The following is a 22,841-nucleotide window of genomic DNA, read 5'->3' as shown; positions in this document are numbered from 1 at the left end:
TGTGCGTCTAGAATAGAGTTAATTGAGTTTGTTGATTGAATTGTCATAATTGATGTTAGCGGCCTGATTTTTAGGGTTCCGTAGTCAAATGGCAAAAAACGGAACCCTTATGGATTCGTCATGTCTGTCTGTCCGTCCGTATGTCACAGCCACTTTTTTCCGAAACTATAAGAACTATACTGTTGAAACTTGGTAAGTAGATGTATTCTGTGAACCGCAATAAGATTTTCACACAAAAATAGAAAAAAAAACAGTACATTTTGGGGGTTCCCCATACTTATAACTGAAACTCTAAAATTTTTTTTTCATCTAACCCATACGTATGGGGTATCTATGGATAGATTGGATAGGTCTTCAAAAATGATATTGAGGTTTCTAATATATTTTTTTTCTAAACTGAATAGTTTGCGCGAGAGACACTTCCAAAGTGGTAAAATGTGTGTCCCCCCCCCCCTTGTAACTTCTAAAATAAGAGAATGATAAAACTAAACAAAATATATGATGTACATTACCATGTAAACTTCCACCGAAAATTGGTTTGAACGAGATCTAGTAAGTAGTTTTTTTTTAATATGTCATAAATCCCCTTTAAATATGGAACCCTTCATGGGCGAGTCCGACTCGCACTTGGCCGCTTTTTTATTTACATTTTGTGGCACTAACTAATGCCTTAAATATTAAATACTTCTACTAACACATAAGTATAATATCACAACTATTCACATCACATCACCAACTAAATTACCCTATAATATTAATAACCCTTTCTAACCAAAACATTAGCACAAACAAACCTGCGCCTCATACAAATATAAGCAATAGCTTGCAGAAAACTACTACTAGACTCATCCAATTACATACCTTATTCTTTATACAGTAAGAAGCAAAATGTCTTGAGTGGTTTATTATATTTGCACCTAAGCCAAGTACGACAACAATATGATGTTATGAGGCATAAAAGCGTGAAACAACGCAAATATTTGTCTAAGCAGCCATTTTGATTGCTAAAATGGAGGTTTTGTTGCGAGAAATTTTGCTTTATACAGTGTTTCTTCAAGCTTTAGCCAGGCGTGGCTCACTCCGCGATTTCGTCGCATCGCTACAAGTACACGCAGCCCACACCAATTTTGGTGTCTAGCCATAGTAAATACCGCGCACCGCTTCGGAACGGACGCCAGCTCGCGCTTGCGCCACCTAGCGGTCATATCTGTCGTAGCAGATGCGTTTTATTAGAGAGTGGAATCTTCTGTACCTATATTATTTTATTATTGTCGTGTTCTATTATTTATTCTGTACCTTAGCCAAATTTTGCGTCATTTATATGTATACTAGAGTATCTTTGAGATACCTTGTATGTAATATCGCGCCGCATTACTGCGCATGGTGTTTTAACAGTAATGCTGGAATTGTCTGGATCTGAACGATACCTTAAGGGACTTAAGGTAGGCCGTTCGGTCCCCAAAACCCCGTCCCCGGTCAGTCTAGTCATAAATCAGTGCGGTTAACAGACTACACGGCAAGTCACAATGAGAAAGCGTATTCTACTTCTCTATCCAACATGACTCGTTAGAAAGAGATGAGTAAGACACTCAGTAAATTTCTGATAATGGTACTTATACTAGTTTTTATCTTTGAGACGAATCTTCTCCCCGTCTTTGTAAATTTAAAAATTGCTTGTTATTTCTTTCTGATTTTCCAAATTCGAAAACGTTTTAAAGAACATATGGAAAAGTAATAATTACTGGCGCACTCGGTAGGATAGAAATCTACTTCATTTTGAAATCTGAATTTAGTCTAAGAAGTTTTAAGATTTTTATGTGCTCGTAGTTAAAGAAAAAAAAAACTTATAATCTTATGGTGCTTAAGAAGCCTCCAAAAATGAAAAAAGCGGCCAAGTGCGAGTCGGACTCGCCCATGAAGGGTTCCGTATTTAGGCGATTTATGACGTATAAAAAAAAAACTACTTACTAGATCTCGTTCAAACCAATTTTCGGTGGAAGTTTACATGGTAATGTACATCATATATTTTTTTTGTTTTATCATTCTCTTATTTTAGAAGTTACGGGGGGGGGGGGACACACATTTTACCACTTTGGAAGTGTCTCTCGCGCAAACTATTCAGTTTAGAAAAAAATGATATTAGAAACCTCAATATCATTTTTGAAGACCTATCCATAGATACCCCACAGGTATGGGTTTGATGAAAAAAATTTTTATGAGTTTCAGTTCGAAGTATGGGGAACCCCAAAAATTTTTTGTTTTTTTTTTCTATTTTTGTGTGAAAATCTTAATGCGGTTCACAGAATACATCTACTTACCAAGTTTCAACAGTATAGTTCTTATAGTTTCGGAGAAAAGTGGCTGTGACATACGGACGGACAGACAGACTGACAGACAGACAGACATGACGAATCTATAAGGGTTCCGTTTTTTGCCATTTGGCTACGGAACCCTAAAAATCCAGTTTCCTGAATCTCTTGGATTCTCCAAGATCCAAGTGGTTGTCAAAAAATGCATTACTCGCTCTTTCGGCCTTTTATATCACACTCGTCCGGCAATGGGGGGTATTACTGCAATGTTTTGCCGCCAGAGTGCAGCACTAGCCCCCATCGTAACCCATAGAGTAACTTATACATCCTGTGCCTTAAACTGTTTTTTGACAAGTTTTCACAGACAATCAAATATGACATTGATACAACAAGACGGTTTGTTTACAAAGGGCCTACCGGGAAACGCGAAAATTGATACTCAGCTATCTGCCTCTTTATCGCTCGAATATGCAAGAGTGATAGAGAGGTTAGTTAACAAAATTTCGACTCTCTCGTTTGCGGTAGACCGTAGAACCTTAAGGTAAGCGTCGGCAAGAGACTGCCGCGACCTGGCAGTCGCTGCCCGGCAGTCGCCGCCCGGCAGTCGCCGCCCGGCAGTCGCCGCCCGGCAGTCGCAGCCCGGCAGTCGCCGCCCGGCAGTCGCAGCCCGGCAGTCGCCGCCCGGCAGTCGCAGCCCGGCAGTCGCCGCCCGGCAGTCGCCGCCCGGCAGTCGCCGCGCTGCTTTATAGGGATTTGTATTACACACCGTCCGACGCTATGCTATCTTTAGATTATGACGGATTGGGAAGTGGCGCCCCCTACGCAGAGTTTCGTGTAATATTCCTTATTCCCTATTTCCCAGCTTTTATTGTAACATCCTCTATAAACAAGTATCGAAGGCATAGTTATGTATTACGATTTCGTTTTTCTCATGTTATTTTAGTTACGCACCCCGCAGCGATCGTAAACCTTGATGTGTCGTAACACACAGTTTGGGAGGTCTCTTGTTTGTTGTCAGGGATCGTCAACCTATTTTCGCGATGTGCCGATAGTATCAAGTTTTTGGGATATCGTAAATATTGGTTAGCCTGCTCGTAAAGTGCGGGTTTACTTTGATTTATCGTTAAGGGGGTTTTGTTTTGCTGAGCTGGCGTAGGCGCCATTTATTGTCGTAGCATTTAGTAGGTACACAATACCATAGAATAAAATAATAGTACCAGGTACAGAAGATTCACTCTCTAACAAAACGCATCTATTATGACAAATATGACCGCTAGGTGGCGCAAGCGCGAGCAGGCGTCCGTTCCGTAGCGGCGCGCGGCAACTACTATGGCTAGACACCAAAATTTGGGTGGGTTGCACATACTTGTAGCGACGCGACGAAATCGCGGAGTGAGCCACGCCTGACAATACATACAAGTATTTATTTACAAGCCGGTTTTAGACAACAGATTACCGTCGAGTGTGATAAGTCGGGATAGCAAGGGTAACATTAAACTAACCAATCTAATAATTTTGTAAAATCTGTAAACTGACATGCACAATCTGTCAATAAATGATTACTTACTTACTTACTAAGGAAATATTACCCAATTGTATGAACGTGGCTGACAACCGCCTACTTTTTACAATCTTTGAATCAGAATTCCAGCTTAGGGTACAAAACAAACCTAAATTTTTCAACTAGCTCAATTAAATATTGTCTATAGTTACCCGATCTTTTCCCACTTACCCCACTGGGCGGTATTTTACTTGCTTATTTGAGATAATGTATGGAAGCGCCATATTCTTCATAGTAAATGGAGTTGAAATTTAAAGTAAACTATATTTTATTTAACATTTTGCGGTAGTTGCGAACAAAGGAAACCTGCCAATGCGCATTTCTTTTCAACGAGTTTCTTGTTTCTTTCCAAAGAGTGGGAGCCCTTTCTTTCACTTTCGGACACGGAAAGGCATATTTTTACTTGATTTTTACTTGCCTAACTAACCTAGACTTTTTATGAGTAAAATTTTGGTTGATATATACGTAGCAGGTACCGTAAAATGGGGTGAGTAGGGTTCGCGGGGAGAGTTGGGTTATGAATGGGGAGAGAAGGGATTAAAGGGGGGTGAGATGGGATTTTAAGGCTACTGCTACAAAAATAATGTACCTATTCCAATTTAAAATGGAGCTATAGTAGTAATACTCATAATAAAAATAATCGATCCAACAAGCTTCCAAAATCACCTTTGTATGAAATCCCATCTCACCCCAATTACGAGGGACTACGGGGTGAGGTGGGATTTCCTGTTTATCGTCAAAGTTATGAAATGGAACTACCCAAAATAAAATAAAAACTAAAATACAAACGTCCGGAACACTTATTATATACACCATTCAGTTTGCATATGTAAAAATAAAATGTTATCGAGGTTTGAATGTCAGTTTTGCCCCTACTCACCCCATTTTACGATACCTCAAAAGAAATATACCTAACGAAAGGGGTCTATCTAAAATCTAAAGGTCACGCGTTGATTGACTGTTTTTTTTATTAATTTGGGGACAATTTATACGGGTCAAGCTAGCCCCAAACTAAGTAAAACTTGTACAATAGGATACTTGTAGTAGGATATAAATATATCCCGTACGGATATATGATTGTACAACTTTTATCGTCCACAGTGTCAAGAGTTACATACTAACATACTTGTTAAAATGTGACGGCTACTAGTCGGTATTGACCAGTGTTGGCCGAAACGTTAATGCAATTGAAAATGTTAGCCATTAACCATTATAAATTGAACCTTAAACCGTAACGGACGATTACAGTTTACGGTTCAATTTATAATGGTTAATTGCCAACATTTTCAATTGCATTAACGTTTCGGCCAACACTGGTATTGACCCTGTCTACGAAGCAAGACGAGTTCCAATAATTCCGGTATTAAGGGCATTAATTTGTGTGTTGAGCGCAGATGTTTGTTCCTGGGTCGTGGATGTTAACAGGCTACTACTATCAAACCCAAACCCAATTAAGTTGCGTTGTTTTATCGCAAAGTTCCTATGGCCACCTCCTGTCGCCATCATCAGTTCCATGTTATCATAATATTGCAGTGTCATCCAAACATACAAATTTGCAGCCTCATTGGAAACCGGGAACTTTAACTTGCAAGATTAGTCCCGTACATACATAGTTACACACATTGCAAGTTAATTAATCAATCAATCTTTGGGTAATATGGCTCCATCGATACTGTCGATGATTTCGCCAACTTCAAAGTGGATCCCACGTGGGATCGAATTAATATTATTTGTAATAAATAAACTTCAGCCAGTGTACGGTATATAAAACTATAAAATTATGACCTCTAGGGCCAGCCAAGTTTTAGAGGTACCTAGAAATACCAAATGCTCGTAGAGCACGACGTTGTTCGGATATATTATGAGCTCTTGTAAGGCGATACCTAGCTGGAGTTTACAAGGGCCACGAGGGGCTACCTGGCGTTGACGCCAGAATGGTGATTAAACTCGTATCAAGATGAATTCTTCATTATCCACACACTTCCCTATTAGTTTACTGTATAATAAGCTATCAGTATTACACTTTAAACAACATTAATAGGCAAAAACAAAGAAATTAATCACGACTTGATGTCACCAAGATGGCGGTCGACAAGCAACTCCTGCAAGTTAAATAAAAGCTTGTAAAATGTCATTCCCATTTTGACAGTCGGTAATTGTTGCAGGTACTGCGTGGAATTCCAAGTGACCAAGGTGTCGAAAGCTTGCCATCTGGACTCGGACTACAAGGCGCTGAGAGAAGGTATGGCTTTTTGAGTTAAATTCATAAATAGCCTTACGTCCCCGCTACGCGAGGAGAAAATCTCATTTCCTGGCCAAAGCAAGACGTAAAACTTTAGACAAACCACGGGCGGTAATTCGTAATGCCCCAGATCGCATATTTATGGCCCTCACCTTCGGTTCGGGCCACAAACACCTGCGATCTGGAGCATTCACGAATTCACCTCCCTAGGTATGTAATGTACTATTACAGTACATATGGTGCTAATTTACCGCCTTGGTGCGGTAACTAGCACTATACGTACGCACGTATAGTGCTAGTTACCGCATACGCATGTCGAAAATTTAAAGGGCCATATATGCACTGTAAAACGTTGTAATATAAGGTATTTAGAAATGTAACTTTTTAGTACTAAAATTACGGTAAAACAATTTTTTTTTCGTTTTGTAATTCAGCTAAACTAAAAGAGACTTGAATCAAGTCGTAGAAAAAATTTACGCACGGGATGGACAAAAATTCTTCCTAAAAATTTAAGTTTCCTTAAGGTTATGTCAAGCTATTTATGAATTTCAACTACCTATGTATTTAAAGGCGATTTGAAATAATTACAGGTTTATTAGATGAAGTTCACCTACATTTTTAGTTCTATCCGATATGTTAAATATAATGTGTCAAAAATAACTGCTGTTTACGTTTTTCTAATAGGTAATTATCTGGCGTTTTATTTCGTCCATGGTGTGAAAGAATTTATTTTAAATACAGTACGGCTACCATCAGTTTGTCACTGACATAAACGCCGTCGAGAACGTAATTTACTTTCTATACATCTCGCTCGTACTCGCATATTAGTGCAAACGAGATGCATAGAAAGTAAATTACGTTCTCGATGGCGTTTATGTCAGTGTCAAACTGATGGTAGTGGTACTGGAACATCCCTATTGCCATAAACCTTAATAACAGTGACATTCTGTTGTGCCTCGTTGATCGGATTATTCTATGCTAACCTCCATTTTGACCGGAAATTTGGTCGGCACCGGATATTGATTTCATTTCAATACAGATTTGTTATATTTTAGCTGCACGAAAAACCGCAATTCATAAGATACTTATATCGCGGTGTTAATGCAAATAACATAAAATAAATCTGTTCGTTTATTACAAATATTTATTAGCTACGAAAAATATAAATGACCTTTATTAAATATTTTCATTATTCAATAAAGTTTTCAGAATTCATTAAGCGCACAACTATTGAATTAATTCTTCACGAAACTGGGCCCGAATTTTCATTTTAAATTGCAAATTGATTTTACTTTCCTGAAATTACTCTCGGCTCTCAGTTAATGCTGTTGACCACGTTTTGGCTGTTTGTATTTATAAATACACCAATTTCCCATGCGGTTTTATAATAAATATGCCTAGCGCTGGCTTTGAGAGCTTAATGAGGAAGATAGGTATCGATATGGATGCTGAAAAAAACAGGTAAAAGACATTTAAGACCCGAGATGAAACAGGTTCATAGGAGTCTGCAAATTAAGTAGGTAGGTACTACCTAAAATGAAGCTTGGAGATCTCTAGTTTATTTCATGAAACACGCAAAAGACAAATTTGCTAATATATGTTTATAATGTTTATTTTCAGTTTGTAAATCAGTGGTGGGCGAACTTTTTTTATGGGAGACCACAATTTTTTTTGTAATAAATTTCAGAGGAGGGCCAGAATTGCAGCTAAAATGCATTTCGCGGGCCATATACTAATTATTTTGAAGGACCGCCGGGCGTGGCCAGATAAACCGGCCGGAGATAGCCCGCGGGCCGTACTTTGCTCAGCACCGTTGTAAACAGTATAATTTTTATCATCATAATCATCATCATATCAGCCCTTTATCGCCCACTGCTGAGCATAGGCCTCTCTTCTAGTACGCCACTTGTCCCAGTCCTGAGCTAATCTCATCCAGAAGTGACCCGCAGTCTTCCGGATTATAACTTTATAAGCATTTAATTTAAGAAAAAACTTAAACGAATTCCATTTGTTGCAGGCGAGAAAGTGTGTGTACTCTGCGAAGCCGCAGCGCTTCGTCGCGACCTAAAATGGCGGTGCGGCGGTCATGGCGTCACCGGCCACTCCACACGTTTCTACGCGCTGGTGGCGCCGCACTGCCGCGGCAAGTGGCAGCGCGCCGGCAGCCCCGACAAGCGCGACCACTGCTGCGCCAACCCTAACTTCATATTCGTGTAAATGCTTAGCTAGATTACGAGTAACTAGTAATGTATGAGTTGTTTGACATTAAATTACATCAGGTTAGATTGGCTTGTGTTAGTTGACTTTAAGGTAATCAATTTTTGGTAAAATGTGATCCATTAGTGCCCTGTATGAGTATCTTTTTTTATAAATCCACATCATTGTAAAAAAACTCGTGGTTATAAGTGACAGAGTCAGATCATCACTACTGCGTCGCGCTCTAATATGTCTGTTAAAGATGTTAAAATACTGGTTGTACTTTTCTAATAAGTACAGAAAACCATATAAAACTAAAATGGCAGTGCGGTGGTCACGGCGTCACCGGGCACTCCACACGTTTCTGCGCGCTGGTGGCGCCGCACTGCCGCGGCAAGTGGCAGCGCGCCGGCAGCCCCGACAAGCGCGACCACTGCTGCGCCAACCCTAACTTCATATTCGTGTAAATGCTTAGCTAGATTAACTTGTAATGTATGAGTTGTTTGACATTCAATTACATCAGGTTAGATTGGCTTGTCTTAGTTGGCTTTAAGGTAATCAATTTTTGGTGAAAAACTTTAATGTTAATGTGATCCATTAGTGCCCTGTATGAGTAAACTTTTTTTTAATCCACAGTAGGTAATGTAAAAAAAAAACTCGTGGGGTCGTGGGTACAAGTGACAGAGTCATCACTACTGCGTCGCGCTCTAATATGTCTGTTAAAAAGGTTAAAATACTGGTTATACTTTTCTAATAGTACTTATTGTGCGAAAAAAAAAATATTCGTAGGTATACTTGGTCAAGCAGAGATATCTTGTCAGTAGAAAAAGGCGCGAAATTCAAATTTTCTATGGGACGATATCTCTTCGCGCCTACATTTTTCAATTTTGCCGCCTTTTCTACTGACAAGATCTGCTTGACCAAGTATATTAAATACTGTCTATAGTATTTACTAAATATTAATTTTGATCTAATAATTCTTATATACTTTTCTAAATGTAACTAACTCTTTAACATTACTTATTTGTACTTCACTCCTACAATAAAACAAACATACTTAAAATAAACTACATCCTTCACAAAAAAGTGGTCATATTAGTTGTTAACCTAAACGTGTGGACTGGAAAACCATCAAAAAGAAGTTACAGCGCCACTCTAAATCGCGTATCTATTTTTATAACCGCAAACTTCGAACCCTTATGAAGTTATAATGCAGTTTCAGAACAGTCCCATTCTTCGGGCTCCCATTGATTTTACAAAGTATCCAACTTCAATCAATCCACGTACCACGGCGCTTCACCTAAAAACAAACTTTAACTCTATGAGGTTAGGGCTGAAAACCGTTTGGGCGTGATCTGCTAGGTTTAGACTAGATAAGTAGGTATATGACAGGTACTATGCTTCAGTGGGTAAGGGATGCGTTCCACTCGAATAAAAAGTCTGGAAGTTGGTAATCTATACGGATCTATAGTTTGGCCAGGCATGGCTCACTCCGCGATTTCGTCGCGTCGCTACAAGTTCCAACAAGTACATGCGGCCCACACCAATTTTGGGGTCTAACCATAGTAGTTGCCGCGCACCGCTACGGAACGGACGCTTGCTCGCTTGCGCCATCTAGCGGTCATATCTGTCGTAATAGACGCGTTTTGTTAGAGAGTGAATCTTCTGTGCCTAGTACTATTATTTATTCTGTGGTTTGGTCCAGGACTGTCTCATTTCAAACATAGACAGAGAAAATCATACTGTCTTTGTTTTACGCTTGTAGCACAGCACCCAAAAGAAAGGGATGAGTATAATTTTCCTAGTTCTTATACTGACTGACAAGTGTGTTTCTCAGACTATATTATGTACCGGTTCAATTTACTTCAGCCTAAAGGATGCAGTGTATAGTGCGACATAAAATAGTAGAAAATAAATAAAATTGAACAAAAAAAATCCATACTACTTATATTGTTGCCATGTTTACGCATTTTACTTCAAAAATGTGACAGTTACGTAGGAAGTGGCGCCCTCAATAATTTTACAATTTCTTGCCGGACTATATAGACCCAAAAGCATTGTTACAAATTCTTAAAGTAGCGAGATAGTAGGATAAGTCGTTTTCATTTCTCATGCTCTGAAAGAAGGTCATCGTTGTTCTAGAAGGTGTGCAGAAAGTGATACGTTTCTGCCCTAGAGCATTTAACTTTCCAAGTAAGATTTTTTTCCATTGTTTTAAAACAATTGAAATTTGGTTTTAAATGGATTTGTTATACGATTTCCATTCTGATTTTTAACTCCCCATTCCATAAATAACGATTATTTTACTTAAATTGTTATATAATTGAAAGAAAGAAACAGCATAAAAAATTATTCTGTCATGTTTTTTAAAATCACTAGGTATGCATTTTAATTTCCTCGTATTCGAAATGAAAAGTAGAGTGTTTAACTCGGGTGAAAGGCATCATTTCAGCCTCGGACTATTGGCGCTCCCACTGCGATCGAGCACCAAACTACCTCGGCAGAAATGAGTGCCTTTCACCCCTTGGTTAACAATCTACTATTGTTACATACCTTGTTATAAAATTGCTTTTATTACTCTTGCCTCATTTTGTACTTAATGTAAGCCTCCATGTGTGACGTTATCTATGAAAAGGGACCTTGTTGTCGATGGCGCTTACGTCATTACCTATTAATGATGCTCCGATATAAATACAATGCTGCGCGACGCTGTGTGGCGTAAGCGCCATTAACAATAAGGTCCCTTTTCATAGATAATGCCCCATGTCAGCATGAAAAGCATATCGACCTGATAAGAATGATTGATGATAATGGACATAGAATTTTTTTATTTCGCTCGCCATTCTGCGGTCGTAATACGTTCATTGATAACTTTATTTCAAACATATAAAGGGCTATTGTTCAAAAAAATGTCAGACCCAGAGGCGAGGTAAGAATGCGAAATGAAACATTATGCTTGGGCGTTTTTTTTTTGTTGTCCCCTACACATTTTTTTTTAATTTGGGATTTTTTATGTTATTTCTACTCAGAATCACGAGCTCTTTCTATCCTAATAGGAGAAAAAAAGTGTCCCAAAATTTCCATACATTTTTCGATCTTTTCATTCCGCGACCGCCATACAAAGTCTATGAAAAATGGTGACGTAATGGAAATAAATACCTTAGGACACTTTTTTTCTCCTACTAGGATAGAAAGAGCTCGTGATTCTGAGTAGAAATAACATAAAAAATCCCAAATTTGAAAAAAAAAGTGTAGGGGACAAAAGAAAAACGCCCGCTTATCGTAAAATATAAGTACTATTATTTTTTTTTTTTTAGCATTAGAAAGAAGGTAAGCGATCTTTTTATTAAAAATCACCATTGAAAAATAAGTCACAGCAAATATCTTGGAATTATAAATCATATATTATATCTTTTTACATTTTTTTGCTATCATAACTAATATAAACGATTTTTATTAAAGCGTTTTCAATATTTTTTTTATAAAAAGACACGTCGGAATTCACATGCTCTATACCTTCCTGGAGGATGCTATATCTAGTAGTTATAGTTTGTTTTTAGGGTTCCGTAGCCAAATGGCAAAAAACGGAACCCTTATGGATTCGTCTTGTCTGTCTGTCTGTCTGTCCGTCTGTCAGTCCGTATGTCACAGCCACTTTTCTTTGGTAAGTAGATGTATTCTATGAACCGCATTAAGATTTTTACACAAAAATAGAAAAAAAAAACAATAAATTTAGGGGGTTCCCCATACTTAGAACTGAAACAAAAAATTATTTTTTTATCAAACCCATACATGTGGGGTATCTATGGATAGGTCTTCAAAAATGATATTGAGGTTTCTAATATCAATTTTTTCTAAACTGAATAATTTGCGCGAGAGACCCTTCCAAAGTGGTACCTAAAATGTGTCTCCCCCCCCCCCTGTAACTTCTAAAATAAGAGAATGATAAAACTAAAAAAAATATATGATGTACATTACCATGCAAACTTCCACCGAAAATTGGTTTGAACGAGATCTAGTAAGTAGTTTTTTTTTAATACGTCATAAATCGCCTAAATACGGAACCCTTCATGGGCGAGTCCGACTCGCACTTGGCCGCTTTTTTTAATTTCTACAATTTCTGTTGCCCGTAAAGAAATTAAAAGTGGCAATATGGTAGTGCCGTCCCGTTTTAGATATTGATTACAGTGTTGCCAGTTTATAATTTCTATAATTTCTCGTCGGACTGTAAATGGGTATTTTGTATTCAGTAAAAGCGAACACAATCGGCTCGTAAAACAATATTTCACACAAATCGTGTTTTATTTTATAAAGCACATACGTTTTCGTCATATTTTTATTTTGTTGGCTTTCTTCCCATTCGCCCGCAGTCGATTGGGCACGAGGAAAATAAATAAGCATTAAAATTTCAGGGGATTCGATATTTATTGCCAGTTCGATTGAAGTATATTGACTGTACGTGCGTTTTTATGGCAGCTTAGTTTAAAATGTATTATTGCATCCAATAAACTAACTGAATTCTAAATAAAGCTTTTACTTAGTTGAGCGGAATAGTTTGTTAGTGGATCGAAAATAATTTAGCTTTTTTTAGGGTTCCGTACCCAAAGGGTAAAAACGGGACCCTATTACTAAGACTCCGCTGTCCGTCCGTCCGTCCGCCCGTCTGTCACCAGGCTGTATCTCACGAACCGTGATAGACAGTTGAAATTTTCACTGATGATGTATTTCTGTTGCCGCTATAACAACAAATAGTAAAAACAGAATAAAATAAAGATTTAAGTGGGGCTCCCATACAACAAACGTGATTTTTGACCGAAGTTAAGCAACGTCGGGCGGGGTCAGTACTTGGATGGGTGACCGTTTTTTTGCTTGTTTTGCTCTATTTTTTGTTGATGGTGCGGAACCCTCCGTGCGCGAGTCCGACTCGCACTTGGCCGGTTTTTATTTATATATTTCGGAGATAACACAGAAACAATCATATAAGAAACAGTCATTGAACACACATGCATAGATACAGATGTTTCCTTGGATATATCTCACTAAGAACACATAGTACATAGGTATATTCAGATGCGTAAAGCGATAATTTTTTGCTGTTGGTAACAAAACAAAACAGTGCGTTACCCAATTGGATGTTTAACTAGGTATATTTCGTATTGTATAAGTAGATAGCACCAAAATTAACGTATCAGACTATGGGGCTAAAATATCTACCTTAGCCATTGAACTATTAAATTATTACTAACGTACAGAACCGGCACACAACAGATTTTGAGTTTCCTAAACATCCCGCTTGGCGCGCTGTTCAAAATCCCATACTAAAATTAACATAAACGCGATCGCTCGTCACGCTATCGAATGTAATTTACACTAGGGGTTTACACGATGAACTTTGGAATTGACTTTCTAAGTTTATATTTAGAAAACCTTCAACACCGTACTAATCCCAATAAGGTCTAGTTTACCCTCTTGGTTGGGAGGTCAGATGGCAGTTGCTTTCGTAAAAACTAGTGCCCACGCGAATTCCTGGGATTAGTTGCCAAGCTGACCCCAGGCTCCTATGAGCCGTGGCAAAATACTGGGACAACGCGAGGAAGATGATGATGATGATTTAGAAAACCTTCACCCATTCTATGAAACCACAATCCCATTAATATTAAGCTTTCAATGTCAGTTCGATTAACTATCCATGCTTCAATGTCAACGTATCGAATCGCAGTCGACTAGGAATCAAACCTTCATTAATAACTACTCAGAGCGGGGTATAAAGCCAATTTTGCTGTCGCTGGTTTCAGTCATTAATTCTCGAGTTATTACCAAAATTGCCTGTAACGTCAATGTGGCTAATTCCGTCATAGGGACTATTCCGTCTACGAGCGTATATTTCTTTGACGTTAAATCGCAGGAAAATACCCATCTGATTTTGATTGATGAAACTAAAAGCAATCGCTGTTTTGTCGATGAAATTATCAATTTTGTTCGTTGTTCGAGAAAAACGCTAGTGGACGGAATAGTCCCTATGACGGAATTAGACACATTGGCCTAGCTTATTCGTTTTACTGAGACACTTAACCTTTTAACCGCCATAGAATACGTCATCGAGCATGCTCGTGTCGCCGGGGGGTACGAGGTTACACGAAGTTTTGTCTTATTTATCAGACAGCGGCGAAATGAGCCCGATTTTGTATGTCTTATATATCAGTCTACGGCGGTTAAAGGTTAAACCACCTAAAGCCATATTACACCATGGGCTCATATTTAAAATGATTTTCAAAGTAAATGAAAATTATTTTAAATGTAAACATAGACCTGATTTTATAGTTTGTATTATTTTCATAATTTGATTTAGCAGTCTATTTGAATATTGAATTGGTGGGTAGAAAATAAAATTAACACATGTGTCACTAAAAAATACTTTTGAATACTTATATTTATTGAAATCGTAACGTAGACATCTACGTATCTACTGTACTACAACGTAGGCGCGTAGCAAATGCTACGAAAAATATACAAGTTGGATATTATTTCATCAGTTTACTTCAAATTAGTTTGACTGAATTTGCATTTATATAGTTTAGTAACTAACTTTAAGGATTAGTTATAGCCATATTACACGTTTCATTTATGAATATTTAGTGTTTGACCTCGATAGTCTTATGTGCTCCGTCTAGTACTTATTTGAACACAAGTTCAAATAATAGACGAGTTCGTCTGTGACGAGTTAAGGATGACTCACGCTAGACTGGGCTGGAGCTTCCGGCGCTGAAAATGACGTTCCGGATGCCTCCGTCCGGGCTCGGACTGGTCTAGCGTGAGTCACCCTTAAGCATGACTCACGTTAGACCAGGCCGTGTCCGGACCGGAGCTTCCGGCGCTTCGTTTTCTATGGAACGTGACACGTGAACACGTGATGCTACGTGATCACCTGTCATCTGTCATAGAAAAGTAAGCGCCGGAAGCTCCGGCCCGGATACGGCCCGTTCGGCCCGGTCTAACGTGAGCATAGACTAGAATTCTCTAGACGGAGTTTAGAGCAATTATTTCATGAAACCGATGCTGCCAAAAATACGGGGGTGAGCGAGTCCCGTGCTGTGATTGGTCCGTTCAAAGACACGGACGTCACACAAAGACACTTTGACTCGAAGATGGAGTAAAACTACCGTATATTTGTGGCAGAGGGGGTAGCGCTAGTATGCTCAGTCTAGAGGATGTCTTGTCTGTGAACGTGAGTCATCCTTTATTCTTATCTGTGTCGCCGTCAGTTTGCATACTAAAACTAAATGTTACTGTTATGGTCCATATTGCGGTGAGACTGCGTCGCGTCGTGTTTATTTTAGACAACAATCTGCATTGTAGGAATTCTTTTGGGTTAGAGTGGATACACCATGGACCTATAATATTACGGACGGACTGTCACCTAAGACAAACTGTGACACTGCAATGGCGGACGGTTTGAATGTGTGCGTGTAGACGAGTGTTACCATGTAACACAAATTCTCCCCTAATGGTGAAACAATTATTTTTAATATCGTCCTTGTTTTCAAATAAAAAAATTAGGACAGTTTTACGTTAGACAATAAAAAAGGCGTGTACGTATCTGATTTTATAGGTCTTGAAAATGTGCAATATTGCACAATTACTTTGTGCAAACATTATTTTCAATACCTAATGATACTTAGCATCGTAATGAAATCAGTTCGTCATGTTTTTTTAATTTATACATTTAACTTGAAACATATCTGGTTTTCAACAAAAAAATTATAATACATAACAAACAAACGTTAACTATCAAACATGCATGTAAGCGTCTAATCTCCTTAGTATCGGGAAATTACCATACCGACCTAGTTTGAAATGCACAATCAATAATTTAACTATTTACCTAAATGATCTCTTAATACATAATGATTTAATAAGAAGGGTATTAATTACCCTACTTTCGGGAAATTACCCTATTCATGTTACTGGTCACACTCCTGTTTTGCAGTTTGATAATTTATAAACAACAAATTATCGTGAATTTACGTACTAATTGATAAACTTAAGTATGAAAAGTTATTCCGTGACTTTTTTTCTTTCGATCGGTACAATTCTAGCAGGATTTTACTACGGATGCCGGCATATTTTATATTTTTCTTCGACATGTTTACTTCAATGACGTTTCGATTCGTCTGAGGGCAAACTGGTGGATGTGGGCTGTCAATGTGTGTGTGTCACGCGTAAATACTATGAAACTGGTGGATGTTGGAATCACAGTTGTGTTGTAAGCGAAACTCTGTCCGTAATATTCTAGGTCCATGGGATACACAATTATTTTTCGTGATGTCTGATGTCTCATTTTAAGATGTAAACAACATATGATCGAATCACTCGAATATTAATTTATTTTATAAGATTTGTAAAGTCTTAGTAAATTCGTGCTTCAAATTTAACAGGTAACACATTGTGTTAAGAAATAAAATGTCTGATATAAAATCGCGGAAAGAGCGGTATTTTACTGATAATAGAAATTTTATAGGTATTTTACTGATAATAATAGACTTTGGTTTGACTGCCGCTATACTTTCTTATAATTAATGAATATATGTCTTTGTCATTTAACTAGTTTCAGACTTGTTTTCAAAGGCGTCTATAAGTTTCGTATTTTTTGTGAAAATTAAGTAATTTGAGCCGCTTTCTCTTTAATATAAATTTGACGGCTCTTAAACTTATAGAAATATTAAGAAATGTTTTTTATCAGTTTTATATTTCTTTTTTAATAAATACCTATGAAGTATATATAGAGCAGGTATATACTAGTGCTTGGAGCTTTGCTAAAAATAATATTACTTAAATACGTTACTTAAATATTTTAAATAAAAATTAGTTATAATGACTCATAATTTAGTATTAGGTTATTAATTTTTACAATAAAATATAGATAAGTACAATAGTTTGTGAATACATATCCTCAACGACTTGTGTAAATACAATGTTATAATAAATGCATTATAAAACTGTACGCTTGTTTTAGTTACTAAAGAGTTTAAATTACCTACATTTGTGACGTTATCTATGAAAAGGGACCTTGTTGTCGATGGCGCTTACGTCATTATTAATGATGCTCCGATATAAATACAATGCCGCGCGACGCTGTGTGGCGTAAGCGCCATCGATATAATAAATTTAAAAGTAGAAACATTACTGTCTTGGGTGAGACTTGAACTCACGGCCTCTGGATCGATACTCCAGTGATCTGCCATCTGAGCCACCAAGACTTGATTGTTACTAATATTAATTTACAATGGCACTTGTGTCCATTATTTTTTCTATACGTCTCATGAATCACTCTATATTTGGGTACTTTAATACCTTAAGTACTTACTAAGAGTTATTAGACCGCCAAGTTACAAAAACACAGTATAATTCATTCAAATAGCCCTTTCCTGTCCGATAAAGAAGATTTAAATACCAGCAACAGTACTTAGACTATACAGTTGTTGGAAACCACAAGAACTTTGTAAATTCTGTGAATTTGTGAGCATTTTGAATCTCAAAAGTACCAGTAATTCGGTACCAATGTTTATAATACAATTAAGGGTAAGTATTACAATTTAAAACATTACACCAAAATTACTTTAATAATAAAAATATATCACATAATTACATACTACATTTCTACAAATTACATAATATAAAAAAACACAAGTCAAAAACAAAGCAGTCAGCAGTCAGTCAAATATCCCACCCCGCGTCATCCCAGGCGCAAAGGTGCCCAAAAGGCAAAAAAAAATAATAATTAAATATAAATAATTTAATAACACACTTGTATTTACGTACGTAAGTAACTTAAGTCTCCAGAAACTTGGTTGAATGTTCCTGCATACAAATAAACAAAATCTCCATTATTTTATTAACAACTCCCATTATTTAAGCACAAAAGTAAATTGTTCTTAAGTACAAACTTTTGCCACAAAATAATTACAAACTGAGGAAACGGGGGAAAGATGTAACCCTCTGTTTCGAAGAATATTTGTTAGAAAGAGTGGCAAATCCATATATTATTTTAGTGTGTCTATCTGTTACCTCAACCGCTGAACCAATTTACATAGTTGAAATTTGGTATAGAACTAGTTTGAGTCCCGAGGAAGGACAAAGGTTGATTTTAACCCGGAAATCAAGAGAGGTGTAAAGCGGGGTGGAAATGAGATAATTGGTGCAATGCCTGATAATTGATAAGCATATATGTGCTCAAATTGAATTATTGCCATTATTTTTTATACTTACTTATAGGCGTTGAGTTTTTCGGAACTTATGTACGAAATATCATTTGATATTTACCACTAGCTTTTCGGTGAAGGAAAACATCGTGAGGAAACCTGCATACATCTGCGAAGAAATTCAAAGGTGTATGTGAAGTCCCCAATCCGCATTGGGCTAGCGTGGGGACAATAGCCCAAGCCCTCTCGCGCATGAGAGGAGGCCTGTGCCCAGCAGTGGGACGCATATAGGCTCACATTATTATTATTTCCTTTATTCATTTAATTTCTTAGATTAGGTTATTTATAATATGGATATAAAAATAAAATACAAAAACACTTACAAAAACAATACAAAATACTTATAAACATATTATAAAAAACCTAACCTAGGGTGCCGCCAGCAGCGGGGCAAGACCCAAGCTGCCGGTGGTCAGGGCTGCAGAGAGAGGAACCGGCGGACTATCCGCGCCGTGTCCAAGATCACCGCCTTCTGCATCTGACCCTTGATCCAACCACCTAGCGAGAGTCTCTCAAGATGCGTACCACATCCTTCGAACCTGCCACGACAACTGCAAACTGATGCCTGAAGAGTTCGTGCTGCAGAAAGCCGATTTCGAGGTTCATTTCCTCGAAGTAGGTCACCATTTCGTCAAATACGGTTTGACGTTATTCAAACTATCCAAGAAGCATGTTCTGGATAAGTATTTTGCTGAAGGAAATCCAAAGGCTGATCTTTGGAAAACGGTGAACATGGAACCGGAGAAGTCTGAGAGAGAGATTGAGAAGTCGCAAGGGGATATGCCGTCGGACAATATTTTCTGTTTCGGTTCACTAGATTTAAAGGAGATAGAAGCGAGGGTGCCTGCACAGTTTGTAAACAGTATAGAAGAGGCGCGCAAGCTATTCTCTTTCACACATAAATGTATCATGCGCACGAAACACTTTTACGACTTCGAGCAGCACCCGACGCAGTACATATCCTGTTCTCTCCAGCTGGCTGAGTTGTACGAGCACTTGGCGTTCTTCGAAAAGAATATTGATAACCAATACAATATACAGAAGCGCCGTGCCGAAGTGCTGGAGACTCTGAACTCCCTTCTCAAGGCCGGTGATACCGTGATGTCCGTTCAGATTGACGTGATTCGCGAGTTGTCGCAAGTGCAGCTAGAACTGATGGCGTTGAACCTCCAGAAATTGTGGAGAGAGGAGTCCCAGACAAATATCTTGAACTTAGACGAGGACGCGGATTCCATCATCAATTCCCTGGACTCTGCGTCTAATAAAACCTTGACAGAGAGAACGCTGAACACGTCTTCGAAGAACATATTTCTGAGGAAGATGGAGGCCGCCACCGCTTTGAACGGGAAATTGTTTAGACTCAGTGGCCAGCTCGGAGAACCGAAAGTATCTGAAATGAGTCAGCTGAGCTTTGAATGGTCATCATAAGAGAAGACTTGATATATTGCAGGTGAAGTAAGAATAACTATGCCTGTTTTATTATTATTATTATTATAGGCGTTACAGAACTGTCTCTCAAACAAGGAATGTTGAATGTTCTATGGGGAATCAATAAAAAGTAGATTTGATAATAAATAAGCTACCATTACTTATTCCACGCTGAGGAAAGTCGCGGGCAAAAGCTAGTAGAACTAATCCTCCAGGACCACAAAGTTGAATTCCTAAAATGTTGAAATCCCAAAATGTTGACTTTGACTTGAACGTAACTAAACGGAGCCCCGCTTCGCGGGACTCCTATTTCTAGGCGGTTTGCCCTTCGGACATCTGAAGCTACCTAACGAACCTAACCTACCTACCTATTGATTTAGTCTGATATCAGTGATATCCGTGAAAACATTATTCAACATATTGAGAATCCAACATTTTGGGATTTCAACATTTTAGGAATTCAACTTTGTGGTCCTGGAGGGAACTAATAACTTATTGCTTTATAAAAGGTAGACCCCATTGTTTCCCATTTCGCTGTTTCCGAGAGATAAATTCAATTCAAGTGATTAATGGGTATGAATATGAATAAAGAAAGAAACAAATATGATTAATAGCTTGTTGACGACAGATATCGGGCAATTGAATGGGAGATGGACGACATTTTAACTTTTTTTTTTACATCATAATACGAAAGACCAGCGCTGGCTTTATAGCTATCATTATGTATGCTGAGTTGGGTCCATTTCGTGATGCACACTTATTGATTTCTTCTTTTCTTGTTGTTTTTGTCTGCACATGTTAGTACATGTTGCTGTTGTTGTCTGTACATGTTCGTAGGTACATGTTTTGTGATCGTCACGAATAAAAATCTTTTATCTTTATCTAATATTCATAATTTTTCAACTGTAGGATGGCCGCCCTTTTATTATTTTTATTTATATATCAAACTTCGGCCCGCGAATTTGTCTGCTTGGAATGATGATGATTGAAAAATAGAGAAATATGCTATGTCCTTCCTCTTCATAGATACTAAAATACAGACAGACAAACAGATAGAGTTACCTACTTTTATTTTAAGGTAAGGTCAATGTGGCTAATTTCGTTACAGGGACTATTCCGTCTACAAGCGTTTTTCTCGAACAACTAACAAAATTGATCCTTAATTTCATCGCACGCATACGCTCATGGACGGAATAGTCCCTATGACAGAATTAGCCACATTGGCCTTAAATACATTTCGTAAAAATGTCGTAAATAGGTGTTTCCCCATTAATTAATACATTTTGTGTTGTCACTCTTCAGTTGAATAGTTCCAAATAAACCTTTTGAACGTCGGAAAAAGAACAATGAATGAATTAATGAATGAATGAATGTGTGCGTACCAACAAAAGAAAACACCCTCAAAGTCTAACCACATTCAGTTTTAATTCACTGTTAGTGTCTCTTTTTGCAGTCCGCTGACATATATCAGAATAGATGCCGCATAGGTACATATAATGCGATTTGTATAAAAAATATAGAGAGCTTATTTTAAAAGTGATGCAGACTTATCTTGGCATGACTCTAGAATATTTCATAGACATTCAGTAGCCAATTGCATAAAAAAAAATTGTGATTGACTTGACAGTAAAGTATTTTAAGTGTACGTACATAAATATATATGTGCTCATAATAAGGGCGTTATCTTCTCAGTAAATGCTGGTAAACTCTTCCACTTACGATTTACCTATAAAACCTATGATCTACTCACGGAATAAAGGCAGATAACCTAAGTCCCCGTATAGGGTACTCAGACAACAATATATCGTTACGTTAAAAATATTATGTTTTATTATACATAAAACGTAAATGCACAGAAAACAACCATGACTCAGGAACAAATATCTGTGTCAACACACAAATAAATGCCCTTACCGGGATTCGAACCCGGGACGTCGCCTTCATATGCAGGGTCACTACCCACTAGGCCAGTAAGTATTGCATATGTTACGTACGTGGGCTCAGTTTATCCCTGTCTAAACTCTTTCGCTATATGTCTGTGGTGAACGCCAAGTTTTACATTTTGAACCTTCCTCGGCGTTTGCGTTTCCTTTATACAAATGGTTTCGTCTGCGTTTAGAAATTTATGTGGTCGCCGGTTTTTCTCTAGCTTATTATTTACCTACTTTCTCTTCTTTTGTAGGGTTCCGTACCCAAAGGGTAAAAACGGGACCCTATTATTAAGAGTCCGCTGTCCGTCTTTCTGTCACTAGGCTGTAACTCATGAACCGTGATAGCTAGACACAAATTTCACAGATTATGTGTGACGTTCCACGAGAAAAGGTACCTTATGGCACCTGGCGCTTACGTCGCATAGCACCGTAATTGTATTGGAGCGGCGTTAATAATAGCGTAGGCGCCAACCGCCATAAGGTACCTTTACCCATGGGACGTCACATGTATTTCTGTTTCCGCTATAACAACAAATACTTAAAATAAAATAAAATAAATAGGTATCTGTGCTCATCACACAGTTAAATGCGCTTACCGGGATTCAAACCCAGGACTATCGGCTTCACAGGCAGCTATCCACTAGGTCAGACCAGTCGTCAACAACATTGTACTTGAGATGGGGGTCACGTTCGTGCCGTTCCTCGCTCGGATTAGGCGTCTGCCATGTTTTGATATATGTAAGTACGACAGTTAGTGTAAGGCCTGAGTGGACGCTCGTTGGGCGTGCAGCGGGGCGGGGCGTGCGGCGTGCATGTTAAACTAATGCAAGCGTAAGGAGCGGCCTTAGTGCACGCTGCTCAAATCACTTGTGAGCCCGACGCCACGCTGCACGCCCCGCCGAACGCTCCGCTTCG

The 22,841-nt window shown here is 38.2% G+C and overlaps 2 protein-coding genes across 2 annotated transcripts in view; both read left to right on the top strand.

Annotated features, from left to right (window-relative positions):
- The window catches only part of LOC134657259 (somatomedin-B and thrombospondin type-1 domain-containing protein), a 69,859-nt gene extending 61,524 nt beyond the window's left edge, over positions 1 to 8,335 (top strand). Inside the window, exons 4-5 of the mRNA XM_063512837.1 lie at positions 6,036 to 6,112; positions 8,130 to 8,335. Coding sequence (XP_063368907.1) covers positions 6,036 to 6,112; positions 8,130 to 8,329 — 277 coding nt within the window. The 3' untranslated portion in view covers positions 8,330 to 8,335. The remainder of the gene's footprint in view (positions 1 to 6,035; positions 6,113 to 8,129) is intronic.
- An 8,844-nt stretch (positions 8,336 to 17,179) lies between these two features.
- Positions 17,180 to 19,995, top strand: LOC134657110 (KIF-binding protein-like). Its single transcript, XM_063512663.1, has 2 exons — positions 17,180 to 17,201; positions 19,070 to 19,995. Exons 1-2 carry the CDS (start codon positions 17,180 to 17,182, stop codon positions 19,993 to 19,995), a joined length of 948 nt encoding a protein of 315 aa, XP_063368733.1.
- Positions 19,996 to 22,841: the final 2,846 nt, after the last annotated feature.

This window comes from Cydia amplana, chromosome 19 (assembly GCF_948474715.1).
Source record: "Cydia amplana chromosome 19, ilCydAmpl1.1, whole genome shotgun sequence".
Lineage (NCBI taxonomy): Eukaryota > Metazoa > Arthropoda > Insecta > Lepidoptera > Tortricidae > Cydia > Cydia amplana.
The sequence above is the reverse complement of the archived record's forward strand: the minus strand, read 5'-3'. Positions and strand labels throughout refer to the sequence as shown.

Excerpts from the sequence above, each read along its gene's own strand:
- LOC134657110 (XM_063512663.1), top strand. The coding sequence starts at position 17,180 with ATGACTCATAATTTAGTATTAG. Across the intron at positions 17,202-19,069 it reads GACTCATAATTTAGTATTAG|CGAGAGTCTCTCAAGATGCG; the intron begins GTTATTAATTTT and ends CCAACCACCTAG.